The 19468-nt window shown below is 36.3% G+C and overlaps 8 protein-coding genes across 8 annotated transcripts; 5 read left to right on the plus strand and 3 right to left on the minus strand. All coding sequences in view use genetic code 12, as the record gives it.

Annotated features, from left to right (window-relative positions):
- Positions 1-251: 251 nt before the first annotated feature.
- Positions 252-941, minus strand: DASC09_025170 (glutathione S-transferase; the record flags this gene model as incomplete). Its single annotated transcript, XM_064996120.1, has 1 exon — positions 252-941. The coding sequence occupies one exon, from the start codon at positions 939-941 to the stop codon at positions 252-254; it is 690 nt and encodes a 229-aa protein (XP_064852192.1).
- Positions 942-3239: 2298 nt separating this feature from the next.
- NOP7 (mRNA-binding ribosome synthesis protein NOP7) lies at positions 3240-5030 on the minus strand (the record flags this gene model as incomplete). Its single annotated transcript, XM_064996121.1, has 1 exon — positions 3240-5030. One exon carries the CDS (start codon positions 5028-5030, stop codon positions 3240-3242), a length of 1791 nt encoding a protein of 596 aa, XP_064852193.1.
- A 998-nt stretch (positions 5031-6028) lies between these two features.
- On the plus strand, positions 6029-8257 carry DASC09_025190 (uncharacterized protein; the record flags this gene model as incomplete). Its single annotated transcript, XM_064996122.1, has 1 exon — positions 6029-8257. One exon carries the CDS (start codon positions 6029-6031, stop codon positions 8255-8257), a length of 2229 nt encoding a protein of 742 aa, XP_064852194.1.
- A 1844-nt stretch (positions 8258-10101) lies between these two features.
- DASC09_025200 (uncharacterized protein) lies at positions 10102-11406 on the plus strand (the record flags this gene model as incomplete). Its single annotated transcript, XM_064996123.1, has 1 exon — positions 10102-11406. The coding sequence occupies one exon, from the start codon at positions 10102-10104 to the stop codon at positions 11404-11406; it is 1305 nt and encodes a 434-aa protein (XP_064852195.1).
- A 2023-nt stretch (positions 11407-13429) lies between these two features.
- DASC09_025210 (uncharacterized protein) lies at positions 13430-13855 on the minus strand (the record flags this gene model as incomplete). Its single annotated transcript, XM_064996124.1, has 1 exon — positions 13430-13855. The coding sequence occupies one exon, from the start codon at positions 13853-13855 to the stop codon at positions 13430-13432; it is 426 nt and encodes a 141-aa protein (XP_064852196.1).
- A 1173-nt stretch (positions 13856-15028) lies between these two features.
- On the plus strand, positions 15029-15259 carry DASC09_025220 (uncharacterized protein; the record flags this gene model as incomplete). The annotated part of the gene is made up of 1 exon (XM_064996125.1): positions 15029-15259. The coding sequence occupies one exon, from the start codon at positions 15029-15031 to the stop codon at positions 15257-15259; it is 231 nt and encodes a 76-aa protein (XP_064852197.1).
- Positions 15260-15772: 513 nt separating this feature from the next.
- On the plus strand, positions 15773-17845 carry DASC09_025230 (uncharacterized protein; the record flags this gene model as incomplete). Its single annotated transcript, XM_064996126.1, has 1 exon — positions 15773-17845. One exon carries the CDS (start codon positions 15773-15775, stop codon positions 17843-17845), a length of 2073 nt encoding a protein of 690 aa, XP_064852198.1.
- Positions 17846-18619: 774 nt separating this feature from the next.
- DASC09_025240 (uncharacterized protein) lies at positions 18620-19090 on the plus strand (the record flags this gene model as incomplete). The annotated part of the gene is made up of 1 exon (XM_064996127.1): positions 18620-19090. The coding sequence occupies one exon, from the start codon at positions 18620-18622 to the stop codon at positions 19088-19090; it is 471 nt and encodes a 156-aa protein (XP_064852199.1).
- Between the last annotated feature and the right edge of the window lie 378 nt (positions 19091-19468).

Below are 19468 nucleotides of genomic sequence, written 5' to 3' on the forward strand. Positions count from 1 at the left end.
TGTGTCCAATTAATGGATCTTTGACATTATGGAAAGTTTTTGATTATAAAGAGTTTTCGATGGTGGCACCTTGTGATAGTGTCCATTTTGAGTGGCTTGTACGGACTATCTCCAAGATATAACAAACTGTTTACTATATAAATTTACACAACCTCGCCGAGTAACAAACAAATAATACCATAACTCATGAAGACTTCTTAAATTTAAAGATTATAAAAATTCTATATTGTCAATAGATTCTAAAAACGCTTCTAATAATCTGACCCGTACAGCTTTGCAATTTCCTTCGCAGCTTCATATCCCTTCAGTTTCTGAATATTACTCAACCATTCGCTAACATTCGGATAATCCTTCATCTCAAATCCAAACTCATTGGTTAATGGGAAAGATAATATAATATCGGCCCCCGTCAACTTTCCGTCAACAAAGTAACCGTTATTTTTCTTCAATTCCTCTTCCAAGAATTCTAAATTGGTCTTCACCTCGCCAGCGCTATAACCAGAACTCATCTTATTAATAATCATATTCTTCAAACTAGAGATTGGCCATGGAGCATAAGCTTCTCTTGCTTTGTGGAAAATAAATTCAAAGAGAAGTGGTGGCTGCAAAGTTCCTTCGGCATAGTGTAAATAATAATCGATTTGTTCCCTATTCTTCACATCGTACAATTTCCCGTCATCAAATTTGTTCAATAACCATTGGAAAATATGGCCAGACTCCGCCAACATGATTGGTTTGGCATTTTCATCTTGTTGAAATTCCACAATTGGTGACTTCCCCAAAGGATGGATTTTTTTTAAAGATTCTGGGGCTCTGAAATTTTCGTTTCTCTTGTAAGGGATAACTTCGTATTTAACTCCCAATTCCTCAAGCAACCAAATGACTCGAAGGGCACGGGATTTTTCCAACCAGTGGAGTTTGATTTTTGGAAAGGCAGACATGATTTATTGTTTGTTTGTTTTTCAATTGATTGAGATTTAAAATAATATAATGTGTTGTGGTGGTGTGTATCCAAACGAAATGAAATAAGAAAAATTGGAGAACGTCCAGAGAAATTTATATGGAGATGATCACTTGTTCGAGAACCCTGGTAGAATTTGTAAGCCGCATTCACGTGTCAATTACGTCGTGCTTCCCCAAATCACCATGGTTGCCGAATTTTCGCCACTGAAGAATCTTAGCCGTTGGTAATGTACACATATCCTATTAATAATTCTCTTTCCAAATAGCCAGGTGATACCACCCCACTCTCAACCAGTTAAAAAAAAATTGCATTCATAGCAGGAAAAAAAAGGGGATCTTGGAGACTTCCCAAAAAAATCTCCGATACCGGGAATCGAACCCGGATTTGCGCCGTGAGAGGGCACCGTGCTAGCCATTACACTATATCGGATTCTGATGGTATGTCAAAGAGACAGTTGGTTTTTTTATAAAAAAATTATTTTGTGTTCGGGGCTCATAACCATATGGCAAATCTTTTTATCTATTTTATCCAATATTTGTGCTCTTTAATTAGTGCTATGGACATTTTTGCACCATAATAGAATTTGGAATTTTTATTTGAAAGATTTAAAGGAAAACAAGTGACATTATTGGCTCATTATTAGCTCATAAGAGGGTTAATAGAGTGAGATTTGTAAATAAACGAATGAAAGAAACAGTTTTTATTATTAATAAACCTCAATCATTTTGATTAACAAGTTTTTTACCTGTGATGTGACTAATCTTTGCAAAAGGAATATGATAGAGAAATAAATTACAATCTTTTTTGATAAAAATTATTTTTACAGAGCAGCTCATAAGCCCGGCTTACATGTTCTTCAGAACCTCTGTGACTTGTTAATATACAGCTCATTCATTCATGTTCACAGAAGAAGTAGGATAAATACAATCGTGTATTTAGAATCAATAAGAAGTAACCAAAGTAATAGTGTGTGGAAAATGAATAGAAATAACACCATATGACAAAGTATAAGAACAAGACTAATGAAAATAAGGTATCTTGGATAACAAATTATCAATTGTTATTTAAAAGTGACATCAGGGTATATTATAGATTACTTCTATTACTTGTTGTTTTATTTTTATTAGATGCTCTAATTTTAGGTGGATTCTGGGATATCATTATAAATCTTTTGATATTTAGTCCATGACCACTTTGATATTAAAAAAAAAAAAAAATATTACTTAGTTACTGGAATAAAAAAAAAGGGGTCATTACGGAGAGTATCAATTTTTTTTTTTCGCAGAAAGATTGTAAAATTCTGAGAATTCAATCTTGACAAGTTATAATTGGAAAAGGCAAACGATTTGATGGAAAAGTCTGAAAATTATCCATGTATGCCTATGCAAACAGCGTGCACCGTAAAATTATTCTTATTATTTTTTCCAGGCATTTGCGCAAATAGGGCATGTCCAATCTGGTCGTCACAATTACTGGTTATGCATTCGCATGTAGACAAATGGAATGTAGGTCAAAAGATCAGACCTACTTAAGAATTATCATCCCCTTTATCTACTTCTTATTTGACAGGCGTTACTTCTTATTTGACTGGCGTTACTTCTCGATTATTGCGAGACAACCAGGGACCTAGGAAGGGTACAGAGACGCTCATTCCGTAAGTATAGTACTGAGATCTTAATATTATTAGTAGTTTTCTTTAAAGGTATTTAATTTGAGTAGCCGATCAGCTGGAAGCATCTAGAATCTTTTTAAAAAGTACCAAATAAAGCTTGTATATGGATTGGATGATAACTTTATAACATTATTCTTTGCTTGCTACAACTACTTACTCGTTGGTCAATAGGTTGACAATAGAAATTTATTTCACTGTATGGAAATGAGTGCAAATATGCGATAGTTGCCTTTACGCGTGAATCTCTGTTGTTTCCCTATTGTTTACTTATTGTTTCCAGTTGTATCCTTGAATAGGATTTCTTACTATCATTCAGTAATCTTTTGCAGATAGAATTACAATCATGGCGGTCCTTACAAATCTGAACTATGTCAACAAAATACACAAAATGTAATCAATGCAAATATATACTTATATATATGAGAAGGTAACAACAGATAAAAAGATGAATAAATTTTTTTCAGAAAAATAAATAAAGAAGTACACGGAAATCAAATTAGGGATAAGAAAAATTTTTTTTTAATGGAAGCCAAACACAATTACTAATACAAGTATAGGTACAAATTCAATGATCTAAAAAGAAAGCAAAAAACTAGAAGACATTTAACCAGACAAGTTCTTTTTAGCCTTTTCGAGTTTCCGTTTCTTACTGGCCAATTGCTTGTTTCTGTCGTCCTTTTGTTTATTGCTGTATTCCATCTTCTTGTGCAATTTTCTTTGTTTATTGCTCATCATGATCTTCTTCATTTCTTTTTCTTCAGCAGCTTCCTTTTCTTCCTTGGTCAAGTTTGAATGATTTCTCTTCTTGGAAGGTTTGGTTGGTTCAGATTCAGTCTTACTGGCTTCACTGTATTTAACACCTTGAGCTTCAAGTTCCAATTCCTTTTGAGCTTCCAAGTCACCTTCTTCTTCTTCTTCTTCTTCTTCTTCTTCTTCTTCGTCTTCTTCGATATCTTCGTCTTCGTCTTCTTCGTCTTCCATTTCTTCTTCAGTAGTAGCCTTCTTAGCTTCAGGGTCGTAACCACTAGCATCACCCCATGGTGACAAGTGTGGAGGTAAAGTTTCACCTGGAGCGTAGTCATTAACAGGCAACAATTTCTGTTTATTAACACAATCGAAAATCCATTGAGGTTGGACATAGGTTCTTCCTAGAATCTTATTCTTCACCACTGGACGATCGGTGATTTGATGAGTAAACACAACATCGGCCAATAATTGCTCACGTTCCGCTGGAGGAATGGCATCAAGCATGATTTCACTAAAGACCTTACCATTGAAAGAAAGCAAAACAAATTCAAGGAATTCAATGTTGACTTCACGACCAACAAAGAAAGTCATACCCTTGAACAAGTTCTTGGTTGGGTCAACGTCGTTTTTATCAAGATTCTTTGGTTGGAATAACTTATCAGCATGTGATTTGGTGTTGGTGGATTCGAACTCATCCAATTTATTGTCATCTTCGTCTTGATCAACATCAGCATTTTCTTCATTGTCAGCTTTCAAGGCTTTGGAAATTTCTGCGGCGTCCAATTTTTCAGCTTCAATATTTCTACCATCAACAACCTTCACATCAGAAGTCTCGTTAGAATTTCTCAATTCTAAAACATAACTGCTCAACCCACTGAAAATCTTGGAGTTTTCTTCGTTGATTTTTGGTGGGTATACCAAGTTGGCATCCTTGTATAATTTGAATAATACAAACTTGAGTAAAGTAACGTAAAATTCCAAAAAGGTCAACATGATACGGAAATCGATATCGGATGGGATGTTCTGTGGAAACTTGAACGGCGACAACCAGATAACTTCTTGACCTTGGACTTTGGCACTGTAGTAAACCCCTTTAATGGAAACAAACACTTTTTCTAACGCATTCTGTTCACTAACGTATGCGTGCCATTGATTGGAAATTTTTTTACAATCATCAATAACTTTGGTGTCGATTTTATCAGTTGCTGGCATGTTGGCAAACAAGAAGATCATATTGAGAGCATCATCAATGTCTCTAACGGCATCGATGAAGGTTGGGTAACGTTCCTTGATGATATGATCTAATGTGTAGTGGGATCTATTGGAATCGAGTCTTTTGGCATCACCAATCTCCCCCTTGGATAAAGCCTTGTTCAATTTTTTGGCAAAAGTCTTGTGTTCACGGAACTTATTCAAAATAGGTTCATGGAGCAAGTATTGAATATCTTTGGAGTAATAGAAAGTGACCGGTTTGGTGGAACCTTTGTTGGCCTTCTTTTTATTTCTTGGTTCACGAGGATAAATCCCTTTGAAAATACAGAGCCGACGGAAGTCTGCCAAAGAGACCTGAAGCTTCTTGACGGCCTGGGTTCTGGTAATGAAGTTTTTGGCGTTACCAGTTGTTCCTCTCTTCTTTATTTTCCCCATTGTTGTTGATGTTGAATATTGTTCACTGAGATTAAATGAAAATTTAGTATTATTGAAAAGTTTTCTTACAATTAAAAAAAGACGAAAATTTTTTTTTTTTTTTTTTTCCTTCTCATCTCATCGATTACATAACTTGTAATGTAGCACTTACATAATCACGCTCCATAAGGTATTACCTAAGCACTTTCGGTAGTATTAGCTAAGCAGTGTTAATAACTATTTATGTAATCAACGAGCGAGCGATTACATAATTACCGACCGCACTACGAAATCCGCCCGATTGGTGTATACCCACGAGGCTTGGCCATGTCCACCACCAACTGTGTTAAAGAAGCCAAGATATCTGGCTTGACGGCATTATTTTGATGTATTTTACTGTATGTGGGGTTTCGGAAATTGAAATACCTGAAGTTAAAAATGAAAACTGGCATTAGATCTAAGATACAGTTCATTATCGGTCAACAATAAATATAAATGGCAAGGAAGAAAGTCTAGTATGTACATTTCCTTAACACCGGAGGGGATTGAATGGCGGTAATTTTTCTTGTTAACATGGGAATTAATTGGCTAAATGAATCAGGGAATATGTCCGTATGAACCACAGTCTTCACCACTACAATATGGATCAAATTAATATTTACTGTAGATATAACAAGTGGGGAATTTGTAAGATACCACAATATGAACAATATAAATAATTTAAATGGATATACAATAATAATATAACAGATAGAGATCCATATGTATTGGCCAGAAACCAAAGATCCATCCGTTAGTTTTTCCTTCTCGCCCCCCTTTTTTTTTTTCCTTTTAGAGTTAGTCCCAATCGGGAACGATCCGCCGATTAATCTCGAATTATTCATATATTTAAAATCCTTTTTCCTGTGTGGATAAAAAAAGAACCAACAAAAAAAAAAATCCCAAAATCAAAGACAATCAAAAAAATACAAAGGGTTTTTGACAGAATCATTACTGATCAACCATATCGTGGAGAAATCATGAAAACCGCGATCCTTTTGTCTTCTCTTATTGCCAGCACCCAAGGGGCCAGCACCCAAGGAACTAGAACCCAAGGGGCCACCGTCAATAAGCGGTCTGTTGAACCAAACTGGCGTGCTATCAACCACCAAAACAATGGTGGAACTTTCAAGATCCCATTCGGAGTATCTAAAGGTAGATCTAAGCCTGTGAAGCGGTCAGGAACCTCAGATAACAGAAGTTTGCGTAAACGTCACGGTGGACGTCGGTTGACGAAACGTGATGACTCGGAAGATGAAGTACTGGTCAGCAATGGGAAAGATATGGCGTACTATGCTAACATTGCTCTAGGTAATCCTCCACAGAACTTAACTGTACAAATCGATACTGGGTCTTCTGATTTATGGGTGTATGCTAAATCTAACCCATACTGCTCATCTACAACAGACGACGGCGATTACGACGGTGATGATGACAGCGATGATGATGATAGTGATGATGATGACAGTGATGATGATGACAGTGATGATGATGACAGTGATAGTGACAGTGATGATGATGACAGTGATAGTGACAGTGATGATGATGACAGTGATGATGATGACAGTGATGATGATGACAGTGATGATGACAGTGATGATGACAGTGATGATGACAGTGATAGTGACAGTGATATTGATAGTGATAGTGATAGTGATAGTGATAGTGATAGTGATAGTGATAGTGATAGTGATAGTGATAGTGATAGTGATAGTGATAGTGATAGTGATAGTGATAGTGATAGTGATAGTTATGATATTAACAGTAATAGCATAGAGTCAGAGTTGGAGAGTATTTCAGAATACTGGAGCGAGTATATGGCAACATATGAAGTTGATTACCTGGCCACTGCCACTTATGATGCATCTGTCACAGAAGCTACAGCTGCTACTGATGACGGTACTCAAGTTGTCAAAAGTTCTAAGACATATTCACAAACCACTGAAGCTGCAACCATCACTTTGAGCGCGGTAGAAAGAACAACTTATATCACTCCGGTCTTTGAAAGTGACAGAACAGTGAATTATATTCCTACTGCAACCGCCAGTGCTTTTATTGATTGTAGTGGCAGCTATGATCCTGATCTCTCCGAATCTTTCAATAATGACACCGAACAACCATTCTTGTTGGGCTACGGTGATATGTCTTATGCTCAAGGAATTGTGGTTCAAGACACATTAACTTTCAATGAATTTGTGATTGAAGACTTCACCTTTGGTTTGGCAACTGCCTCCAACTCTACAGACATGGTGTTTGGTATTGGGTTGATTGGGCTTGAAAATTTGGGAACGTATGATAACTTCCCATTAAGACTTGTCGATAGTGGATATATCAACAGGGCGATCTATTCTCTTTTCCTTGAATCGATGGATGCGACCTCTGGCACTATTATTTTTGGTGGTGTGGACTCTGCCAAATACACCGGCACCCTCTACACTTTCCCAATGTTGAGTCTCGACTCCAGTTCCGATGTGCCAACATATTTCTACATCAGCACTGATTCAATTGACTTGACTGATAATAACAATGGTTCAATAGTCCAACAAATCACCTATGCTAAACACGCAATGTTGTTGGATTCCGGCACCTCTTATACATTGCTTCCTCCTAAGGCTTACGCAAGACTTGGTACTGCTTTCCCAGGAATTTCTTACTTTGCCGATGCTGGTGGTTATATTGCTAACTGTGATCTTCTCGATGACTATACCTTGAACTTCCACATCCAAGGAGTTAACTATTCTCTCCCACTTTCAGTGTTTGGTAAGCCTGTGTCCGAAATGGTCGAACAAAATCTTATATCTGATATCCCTGAATCAGATATTGGTGATTACTGCTATTTGCAATTTGACAGTACTGAAGATAATACCATTATCGCCGGTGACTCTTTCTTGCGTTGGTTCTACATCGTGTATGATTTGACTTATTACCAAGTCCATATAGCCGAAGCAAACCTTCAAGGGAACACCACCGAAGATATTCATGTGGTCGAGGCTTATGAGCCTGTTCCAAATGCGGTTCTCGCTCCAGGCTACGAAGAAGTTTATCAAGGTACACACGCCACTTCTTCCTCTAATGATGATGTTGAACCGGAGTTTACTCATTACATTCCTCAAGGAGCGAAATACTTGAAAAACGGTAGTGCCAAGTTACCAATGGGCGGATCTTTGTGGGCTTGTGTGTTTGGGTTGATTGCCTGGTTTATGCTTTGATTGGGGATTAGCGTATTTTTTTTTGGTAAGGTCTTTCTTGGTTTAAATTATTCTTCAACTATTTTTATTATCATTATTATTTCTACTATTAATATTATATCTACTATTAATATTATTTCAATTATTTCATTATTTTTCTCTCTCTTCTATTATTTCATTTATTCATATTATTTCCATTATTCATATTATTTGTTTTTCTCTTCCTACTTTATCAGTCTTCGCTAGAAAATATAGTAGTCATATCAATCAATAAAAGTCACATTTTGGTATTCTTAGTTACTATAAGTGATTGGTGGCTTGATATTCACACCAACAGAATAAACAAAACCAGATGGAAAAAAATATTATCAGAATTCTAGAAAAAAAAAAAATACCATCAAGAATGATAATAATAAAAAAATTGATCACGAAATTAAATACAAATATAATTTTCCGCCAAAGAAAACACTCTTTTTGTACATCGGATCTTGCAATACCGAGAACTGGGTTTGGAATCACCGGAAATCCGTACCACAATATCGTTACTTGTTGTTCTGGAAAATAAAATTAATAACTATTCGCTGTTACTCAACTTCATAGCATTAATCATGCCAATAGTTTAGCGAGCCAAGAGTCCTGAGAAATCTCACCGCTGTATTATGCCAAGCTTGTTGAGAAAAATCTCATAGAAGAAGTCTCTCAAGAAAAAACGAGGAATAGGGAATAACGCAAGATGTTTCTAAAGCTGGCTCAGTAATACAGTCGAATAATTATCCGGATGTTGTAACCATAGTTATACAGTATCCAAACAATTTAACCGTGTCATCTGAGACTGCAGGATTGTTCACGAAAACTTTTCCAACATTGGTGGATACTTTGATGGCGAAATACCGCGAAGAACAAATGTAGATGCGCGGCAACGCACAGAAACGCACATATATAGACAGTAAAACACATAACGCTGTCTATCTCGGTCGTATGTATGCTTCCAAATACAGTCAGTACATGACACAAAATATGGTGCAGTGTTTTATAATTAGTAGTTATTAATTACTGAAGAATAATAAGATAACCGGATTATGATAGAAATGAGCATATGATATGGTTTAGATCAGGGAGTCCCAATACTCACCAGAGAGAGAGAGAGACTCCTATCGCGTAATTTTAATAAGGCTAATGTTGATATGACTGACTTTAGTATTTCCAGGATCTCATGGCTCGACCAAGTCTCAATAATTCCTTGCCTATAATACATTTTAAGATTCTATTTTTGCTTTCTTGGTAACGATTTAGCGGAATTTTTTTTTTTTCCCTTTGATTCATCCCTACATTTACCTGGACGTCTGAAGCAGGAAATTGTGCTCAGGCCCAATGGGTCCCGAATTAGTTATCTGAATGTAGCAGATATTAGAATACCGTCTGCAGAGAATATCTGTTGGCACCGTAACACCCATCAGAGTTTTTTTTTTCTTCTGGTCAGGTATTGGTGCAATTGGCCAACTGAGTACAGACTGCACTGATGGGATCTCTTGTTCAAAACGACAGTTACGGAGACACGTGTGCTTTTGCTTTAAGGGTGCGTTTCGCTGCCATGCAATGCTTCTAGACGCCAGTCTTTGACATTGGTTTTTCCCTTAAGACCTTGAGCCTATTTAAGCTACATAAAGCTTTTTTTTTTTGACTCTATATAGAGTATATGCTTCCCCATGGACTTTGTTTTCCACTCTCTATTTTAGTGAAGTGAAGATCAGCAAATTTGTTATAATTACATTTGGCATTCCCATTAATATTTTTTTCTTAAAAATCTTTGCGTATTTACCTTATCTTTCCACTGCCAATATCAATCATCACGAAGCCCTGCAATCATGAGAGTTTCCTTTCTGCCTAAGCCACTATCACCAGGCACTATTGAGATTTTCAATACTTCTGATTTGAATTATGATTTATCTATTGTCCAACAACCACAAAATTCAAGAGAGTCTACAGTCAGGAGACGGTCTACAGAAGCATTTCATTCAGACGATATAGACCAGCCTTTGCGTTGTTACAAACGATTACTTAAACCCGCACCTGTGGTAGTATTAAAAATATTTGATTCCCAAAACAGGAATATCACTCAATATTCTCTTGGCAGTTTTTTCATAACTCTCTCGTTGGTGCATGAAAACGCAAACAAAACTTCTCATTTAATGGGCACTACCATCATCTCTGGTGCTAATTATTGCTATGCGGAGGACCAAGGTATGGTTGTATTCAACATCAATGACATTGGTATTTCTGAAAGTGGCACGTATAGACTACGAATCAATCTTTTCAAGTCCGAAGCTTACGGATATTTTAATGGGAAAGTTATGTCTCCCAAGATTGTGATGCTTAAAGAAATCCGCACTCAAAAATTTACAGTTTTTAGAGCAAACGAATACTATAAGGAAAAGGCTCAAAAAGTGATAAGAGAACAAAGAACTAAGATGATAAGAAATTTCAAAATTTCTCCAATGATTGATTACCTCATGAGGATAAAGATTGTGAAATACCCATCAAAGTTATCACAAATTTCATTTTTAGCAAGAGCTTCTAGCCAAGATAGCTCTGAGCCATCTACAACATCCCAGAAAAGGAAGAGGAATGAGGAAGAGGAATCTGCTCCAAGGAAGAGACGCGCATCCTTAGTTAATGAATGGAGTGAACCTAAACCTGAAGAAATAATAATTTCTAAATCCGATCCTAGTGAAGTTGCTGTGTCAAATGCATCTGCAACATCACTAAACATAAAACCGACTTTAGAACGTCTTTCACTAGTTTTTGAATATGCACCAAAAATATCGGAATGCCATCTGGATCCTCTAGAATATCTGCCAGAAATATCAGACTGTCTCTCAGAACCACTAGATCTTCTGCCACAATTGCTGCCACAGACTGCTCTAAATACATTTTCTTTAGGTAGTGATGATTTAGTCGGTCTCCTTCATTCTTCCTCCAGTATTGAAGGGTCCTTACAGTGTATAAACCCAGTTTCTTGTTCGAGTGAGCTCTTAACATTAGAGAAAGAATGTATTAATCAGGATATGACAAGCCAGGATGATGATTTTTATACTGGACCTTATTTTTCCAGTTTTGATGATCTCGATGAAGTCATTATGGGGTCTTGTCTTGCCACATCTGCTTGCTAGAGCTCTAGAATAGTCGTTCTAAGAATTTCTTTGATTATCTACACTGTTTGTTTGTTAGTTTATTTGTTTATTTGTTTATTTGTTTGTTTGTTTATTTGTTTGTTTGTTTATTTGTTTGTTTATTCATTTTTTTTTTCTTTTAGCATCTCATTCCGTTCTTCTCCATTTAATTTTCTTTTCAGGAACTCTTAATTTATTTATGTTTCAGAAGACGCATCAGGCGTATTGCTATTGAGCCCCATAATCAGCTATCATTATTCTATATTTGTACTTATTAATTATTAATACATTCTTTTACTTTTTTTGTTCTACGATTGACTCTGCTAACCTCATGATGTTTACCGGTTTTTATTATGCACCCTCTCAATGCTGTTGTAACCATTGAATATATACGAGATCGATAATTTAGCCGACTTGATAGAAATTTTGTGCAATGTATTTAACGTGTGTATTCAGCTCCCTGGTTATTAGATCAAGGGTTTTAAAATCGAAATTGCAGATCTCTTGGAGGTTGCAACAGAAAATTTGGATGATTCAATAATGAAGCTATTGTTCTTGGTGAGTTAGCAAGTGGCATCAGTGCATTCTATTTCATCCCTTGTAATAAAGACTATATGTGACCCAGCTACTGTTTTGGGTTGTGTATGTGTGTGTGTGTGTTGTTGTCTGCAAGTTGCTTTTCCGGTCTAAAATAGTGCGCATCTTGTATGCAAGGATCTACACCCTATATTGAAGAAAGATTTGAGCGTCTTCAGCCTAAAAAAAAGAGTTTTTTTCTTTTCTCTTCTCTCTAAATGATTTTAGTCTACTATTTTTGAATGAAAATAATTGGATGATCCAATCACGAAAGTAAAAAAAAAAATTAATCATCTTTAATTAAAGCATGTTTCATCGCTAGTAGGAAGTCGGTTGCCAGAATTCCTCTACGAATGCTTTACCACAGTATCATTCCACAAAGCCTCGCTTCTAGAAAATCTGTATAGCGGGACTAGGCGCTCTGTTCAAGAAAAGCAAAAGGGTGTGAAACTCCATTGCTATGATGTATTTTAATCATCCAAGCATTTACCTACAATATTTGAGTTTAGGCTTTTTCAGATCTTTTTTTTTTTCTGGAAAATGTTGCTACTCTGCCAAATGGTGTGGTTCAACACGCAATGTCCAAAATTATGGAGACTAAAAATTTACTCAAATTAATTGGTTTTATTCACCATCCCTACTAGTAATAAAACGGACATGTAGCGGAAAAAAAAAAAGAAAAAAAAAACAACTTTTTACCAATTACTCATCCCGTCCCACAGTTATTCCAATAATCTAAAAGCAATAATATGGACTCAATGCATTAATGCTCAATCATTCTCTATTCAGGAAATGTATTAAAATTGTTACTTGTAGTGTAAGTCCAACATAATCAGTCCCATGCAAATGGGTGGGCCGACCCTATTATAGATTGGTAATTCTGTCAAGTAATTTATGATCCCTTCAGGAAGAGAAGTATACCTTAGCACGACTTTTACAATTCTGCAGCAAAGAACAAAACAATAAAAAGAAAACAATCTTGAATATCATGTTGCAGAGCTGCCTTATGAAACGATATCTGTTTGCAGTACTTATCTGTTGTCTGTCAGAAATAGTTATTCATAATTATTCAAGGAAAAGGAGTCACACAGACGTAGCTTATTGTTTGGGTTTGGCTGAAACTGATTAGCTAGTTAGTTATCCAATTTCTACTAGTTAAGATTGATTCGATTGGCTCATTCAGTCATTCCTGGATCATCATCAAGACAATAGATCTTCTCATCTATTAAATACTTACGGCTTCGGTTTTGAAACACTTCAACAGAAATGCAATAAACCAAAAAAACGAATCAGAAGTTATTACCTTTCATAAAGTAGTTTTATATAATAATGAAAAAAAGGATAAGGCAATGAAGAATAAGAAGAGAAAGCAATAGTAAAATAAACTAACCATGAAAACCAATTCATTAAAAAATGAGAGAGAAAAAAAAATTGACAGTGAGGGAAACTAGTCCAAGGCAATACCTTTGGTTCTGAACAGACCAAAGTAACGGGCAAGACCCTTATCCTTACCACCTGTTGCAGTGGAGGTACTCACAGGATGCCATTTAATTTTATATGCCACACCATTTGTGTTTGTGATGGTAGTTGTACCAGCTTCTTGTAAAACATCGTCGTCAATCACGGCAGCCTTGTTTGAGGCCTTTTTCTTATTTTTGCCCTTTGAAGTCTTAGTCTTCTTCTTATTTTTGGCTTTGACAGTTGTGGTCTTGTGTTTTCCACGCTTTTCAATATCCATTACTTGGTCAAGCATTGTGGAAATGTGGCCACTTCCTGTTGTCAATTCATTTTGGGATGAACTGAAATCGTTATCGCTGATAGTCAACGCCAGAGTAACCAAGGCAAATAACAAAAAGTTTGTTGGGAACAACATGGTGCAAGCACAATATAGGTATTATTATTGATATAATGTGTCACTTTTGGTGATATTTATTTGAAGGAGAGAGAAAGTTGAGCTATTTTATATACTTTCTACATTTTTTTTACCTTTTCTTACATAATTTCATGTGCCATGTACATAGGGGTACCGCAAACCACAGTGATACACAGAAAAATCAGAGTTATCTTGGCCTGTGGAAGCATATCGGGAAATTCTCGGCGTTTTTGGCACGATGATAGAGAATAACCACATATTAGTCCCCACGACTCCTGTTTTTGAACCTCGTATAAGTAATCCCAGTTACTGGAAAACTAATAAAGTACTGTTTGTCACACCCTAAAAATTTTAGGTGTACTAATAATATTCCAGCACCATCTTTATTATATATAGATACATGCACGGTAGTCAAGGTTTTCTCTTTAAGACTACAGCCTTTGAATGTGTTTATGAGTACCCAAGTCACACCTCCTCTGACTTTCCATCACGAGCACATTCATCTATGTTTCAAAATTTTTCACGGCAAGCGAACAATATGAACTGGTCTGTAATCAAGGCATTTCATCACATGTCACTACCAAAATTAACAGCAAGGCTATTTAGTTCTTGTTCTATTTTTCAATATGAAAGTCTGCTAAGAACTTTGGAAATTGAACAGCACAAAACATAGAATGATAAAGGGAGTAAGCAGATACTACAGTTATGTGATTCCTCAATCATTGCAACTAGTTACTATATAGAAATGCTGTTGTTAGCACCCAACCTTGATAGTTCAGTATGTCACTTGGTGTGTTAAAGCAATAATAATAATCACTTTAAAAGATATTCTGATGAGAATGGCTGGAAAATATATCTCGAGAATATCATGGTTCTTTTTCGTTATATGATTTTTTTTTATCTCAGGCAAAGAGCTTGATGTCTTGAGCTTCTTCAATTGGGATACATGAAGCTTAATTGAGTTCTAAGTGCTTCCTACTCAAATTTGAAGATAGTTCCGGACTAAAGAAGAATTCTTAACAGAATCCAAATGCCAATCAGTCTTGGATCCCCAGTACAAAAGGTGCCAAAGTTCCTGATAGCATTGCCTTATATTGTTCAAATTATTCTGATACTCCCTATCAGTAGTCTATACTATTTATTATCTTTACATCCAATTATTAATCTTCCAAAATGAATTCTGAAGTCAAACGGGCCACTAACGTTTGTGACTCTACTAGATCTACAAAAATTAATACCAATAATGAGACAGGAAATACTAATAATGTACAAATAAACCAATGGAAAACTATCTTTATGGGCAAAATCCAATCAAATGAGCATGGCCGTCAAGACGATGAAATATCAATCTTTTGTATAGCATCGCCAGCCCATACAAACCAGCCCCTGATTAAAAAACAGTAAGAAAAAATGGTAACAACAAGACAGATGAAGGTGAGATGGAGGGATATTCTTCCATAGTAGCAAATTAGTTAAAAAATTGCACTAGTATTCTTTGGGTTGAAGGTGTGGAAAATCATGCACGGTGCGCACTTCCGGGAGTGGAGGGAAAACTTATAACCCACGTTCACCACGTTCACCACGTTCACCACGTTCACCTCGACAACACAAATGTTTACAATGGGGTTTGGAAATGTTCAATTTTTGTATAGGATAAGAAAGGTGGTGATTAAATCTTAGAATAATATACATAGCTAATATTCGTTCATCAATATTATAAATTATATTCTTTTGGTGTTCGGAAACGAAAGATCCATCAAATAATTTTTCCCCTTTTTTTTTTTTTTCCAGGTATTCCCAATCGGGAATGACCCACCAATTAATTTTGAGTTATTCATTTATTTAGAGTCTTTCCTGAAAATAATAACCATCAGTTGTAAACACAGCAATACCCATATACCATCTTAATGAGAAATAATGAAAGTCTCAATACTTTTGACTTCTCTTATTACCAGTGTCCAAGGGGCCACCGTCGATAAACGGTTCTATACCCCAAACTGGCGTGCTATCAACCCCGAAAACAATGGTGGAGTTTTCAAGATCCCATTCGAAGTTTCTCAAAAAGATCCTATGGACTACTCCAAAATCGTGAAGCGTGATTCCAGAAATAAAACCCAAATAGTGGAAGATGAAATGGTGCTTTGGAATCAGAATGATCTTTTATATATGGCTAATATTTCCCTCGGTACTCCTCCACAAAACCTTTCTGTATTACTTACCATCAATGATGCTGATTTATGGGTGTTTTCTAAATCAAATCCATACTGTCTGTCCAATCTTTATTATAAAAGGGAAAATTTAGATTATCAAGAAGAAGAAGAAGAAAAAGAAGATGCTGATGTTGCCACTGATACCTCCACTGCCATTGATACCTCCACTGCCACTGCTACTACCGATGATTATGATACTGGTATCTTGGAATATATACAGAGTAAGTATGAGGCCGACTTGAGCGATTTTCTAGAAACTAATACAGACTCATCAGTTACTGAGATTTACGATACAATCGTTTACACAACCCAAGGGTATTTAGAAACAATCACCTTATCAGTGGATTTTAAATCTGCTACTGGTGATGACCCAACAGGAATGGCAACTTCTACCACATTTTCTCTGTCAATAATTGCGACAACAACAACTGGGCAAGTTTCAAACGCAAGGTCCACTTTATCTGACACTGGAGCTTCAACTATTACCGGAAAAGTTGTAAATGCAAGTTCCACTTTATCTGACGTTGGAGTTACTGGAAGAGTAACCCAAATCACCCCATATTTCTATGAGACAGTAACTCGCGTCTTTCTGACTCAGACTGCCGTGCCTCTCATTGATTGTGGTAGTGTTGGCACTTTTGATTCAGACTCCTCGGAAACTTTCAATGACACTGGTGAATGGTTCTCTTTTCAGTATGGTGAAGATTATGGCTTCGCTCAAGGCAAGGTGGCTCTAGACACTTTGACCTTCAATGAATTCGTGATAGAAGACTATACCTTCGGTTTAGCATCTGCCTCCAACAGGACGTACATGTCTTTTGGTATTGGGTTGACTGGGAATGAGGACTTGGCATTTTATGATAGTTTCCCAATGAGACTTGTTGATAGTGGGTATATCAATAGAGTGGTCTATTCTCTTTTCCTTGAATCGATGGAAGCTGCCACCGGATCCATTCTTTTCGGTGGGGTAGACTCTGCGAAATACACGGGGACCCTCTATGCTTTCCCAATGTTGAGTCTCGACTCCAGTTCCGATGTACCAACAACATCTTTCTACATCAGTATTGATTCCATTGACTTGACTGATAATAACAACGGTTCAATAGTCCAACAAATCACCTATGCTAAACATCCAATGCAGTTTGATAATTCTAAGGCTTATTTCTATCTTCCTGTTTTTTCTTTCAGGAGATTGATAGACGCTTTCCCAGGGATTTCTTATATCAACAACGTTGGTGCCAATCTTGTCAAGTGTGATCATCTCAAGGAATATAATATGAGCCTTAATATCCAAGGGGTCAACTATTCTATCCCACTATCAGTGTTTGGTAAGCCAATGTCGGAAATGGTTCAAGAAAATTATTTCTCTGGGCAGACTATACCTAAGTCAGAAATTAAAGATTATTGCTATTTACAGATGGGAACTAGTACAGATAATACAATCATTGCTGGCAATAGTTTCTTGCGTTGGTTCTATGTTACGTTTGATTTGACTTATTACGAAATATACATGGCTGAAGCAAATCTTCAAGGAAACACTTCGGAAAGCATTCAAGTGATTGATGCCTACGGGACCATTCCCGGTGCAAAAAGGGCCCCAAATTACTACAATGTTTATGAAGGCAACACAACCACCCCTTCCAGTAGCGATGGTTCCGAACCATTTTTCAATGGAACCAATAATGTGGGGACTAAGTATTTGAATAATGGTGTGAAATTGCCAATGAGCGGCCACTTATGGACTTGTGTCTTTGGTGCGATTGTCTATTTTATGCTTTGATTTCAAACAGGGGATTTTTTTTTCTGGTGATTAGTTCATTTTTTCTTCTTCTGCTTTATTTTTTCTTCTGAATTATTTTTATAATTGCTATTATTTCTACCATAATTAATTGAATCTTTTATCTTTCTTGCTCCATTAAGTTTTATTAAACTATATACGGCGCGTATATAATGAAGATCCAATTTTCACCTTTATGACTTCAGCTTTTATATTATGATGAGTATTGAAATGGTCAACATCCCATCCTTTCTAAGTTATGTGTATTGATAGTCTACTCTAAGTTGGCCTGGGTTGAGTCGGATATTGTATTTGAGAATAACTGCTTATTCTTTGACTATTTACCCTTACAACGTACTCTTGATTGCAAGAGCATTGGATATTTAAAGAGTATATCATCCCTTCCGTTATAACAGGCTCATTATTATGAGTATATATTTTCTGAAGTCTGTTTGGTAATCGCCTAATGAGAAGTAAAACGTAGATACATATTTAGTAAGATAATTTCTACAGATTAGATCAGACTTTAGGATCACAAGATCTTAGAATAGTAGACTTCCTTACATGGCAGTGGAAAGCTCCTAATAATGGTCATATCCAGTTTCATGTAGGTTTCAAAGATGGCTGGAAGAGGAATAGTGAAGTAGTCTGCTAGAGTGTTTTTTTTTTTCGAAAAAATTAAATCTCTATCCTGATACCTTCTTATATTTTTTATGCCAGTTACATTATCGTTTATCTTTAAACAAGTTTAGAAAGGAAAAAAATATATATAAAAAGATGGGTCAAAATTCTGTTCTCTCTCAATTTAATTCGGTGCAGTCTGCCAACGCTGCTTGGTCCTCCTCTTACAATCAGGAAACTGAATTATACGGCCTTGGCACCACTGATACTGACGATCTGGGTGTTATGCTCGGGTCTGACTGGTGGACTAGTATCACTTCTACTTCAACTGATCATGGCGATGCTACTGCCAATAGTATCACCATTCATTCCACTACTGAATCCGGCTCTTCCACCATTACTTATTCTGGCAGCGCCATAAAGCCACAGAGCAGTAGTTCTACAGGCTCTTCATCTAGTGGATCCACCATTACTTATTCTGGCAGCGCCATAAAGCCACAGAGCAGTAGTTCTACAAGCTCTTCATCTAGTGGATCCACCACTGCTTCAGGGATGGCTGCTGCCAATAGTGTACAAATTGTAGGTGTCAGTGCTTTGATGGCTGCTGTTGGCCTCGCTTTGTTATGATCTCCTTTTTATTGTTTTCACTATAGATTCCGGTTTTTTTTATTGATCGTATAGAGGCATTTTAAATAGGTACTGTGGTGTAATTTTTTCCTTACAAAATAAGAAGAGATAGAGTTTGTATTTCTCTGTAGACAGTGTTTTTTCCTTGCTATTATATGTCACACTGTCTTGCAACACACTACTATTATGGTCGATGGTTTATTTTTAGAAATTTAGGCTTGGATTTTTTTACATTATCCTGTAGGTATCTCCAAAGATCTCATCTCCATGATGGACTGCTATTTTTGACTTTGTATTTCTCGTTCGGTATTCTCTGCTTTTTTTTTTTGTTTTTTTTTTATTTTATCTGGCTACCACGAATTGTCGTGAGGGGGAAAA

The sequence above is a fragment of the Saccharomycopsis crataegensis genome (assembly GCF_037102585.1).
Source record: "Saccharomycopsis crataegensis DNA, jcf7180000000075, whole genome shotgun sequence".
Lineage (NCBI taxonomy): Eukaryota > Fungi > Ascomycota > Saccharomycetes > Ascoideales > Saccharomycopsidaceae > Saccharomycopsis > Saccharomycopsis crataegensis.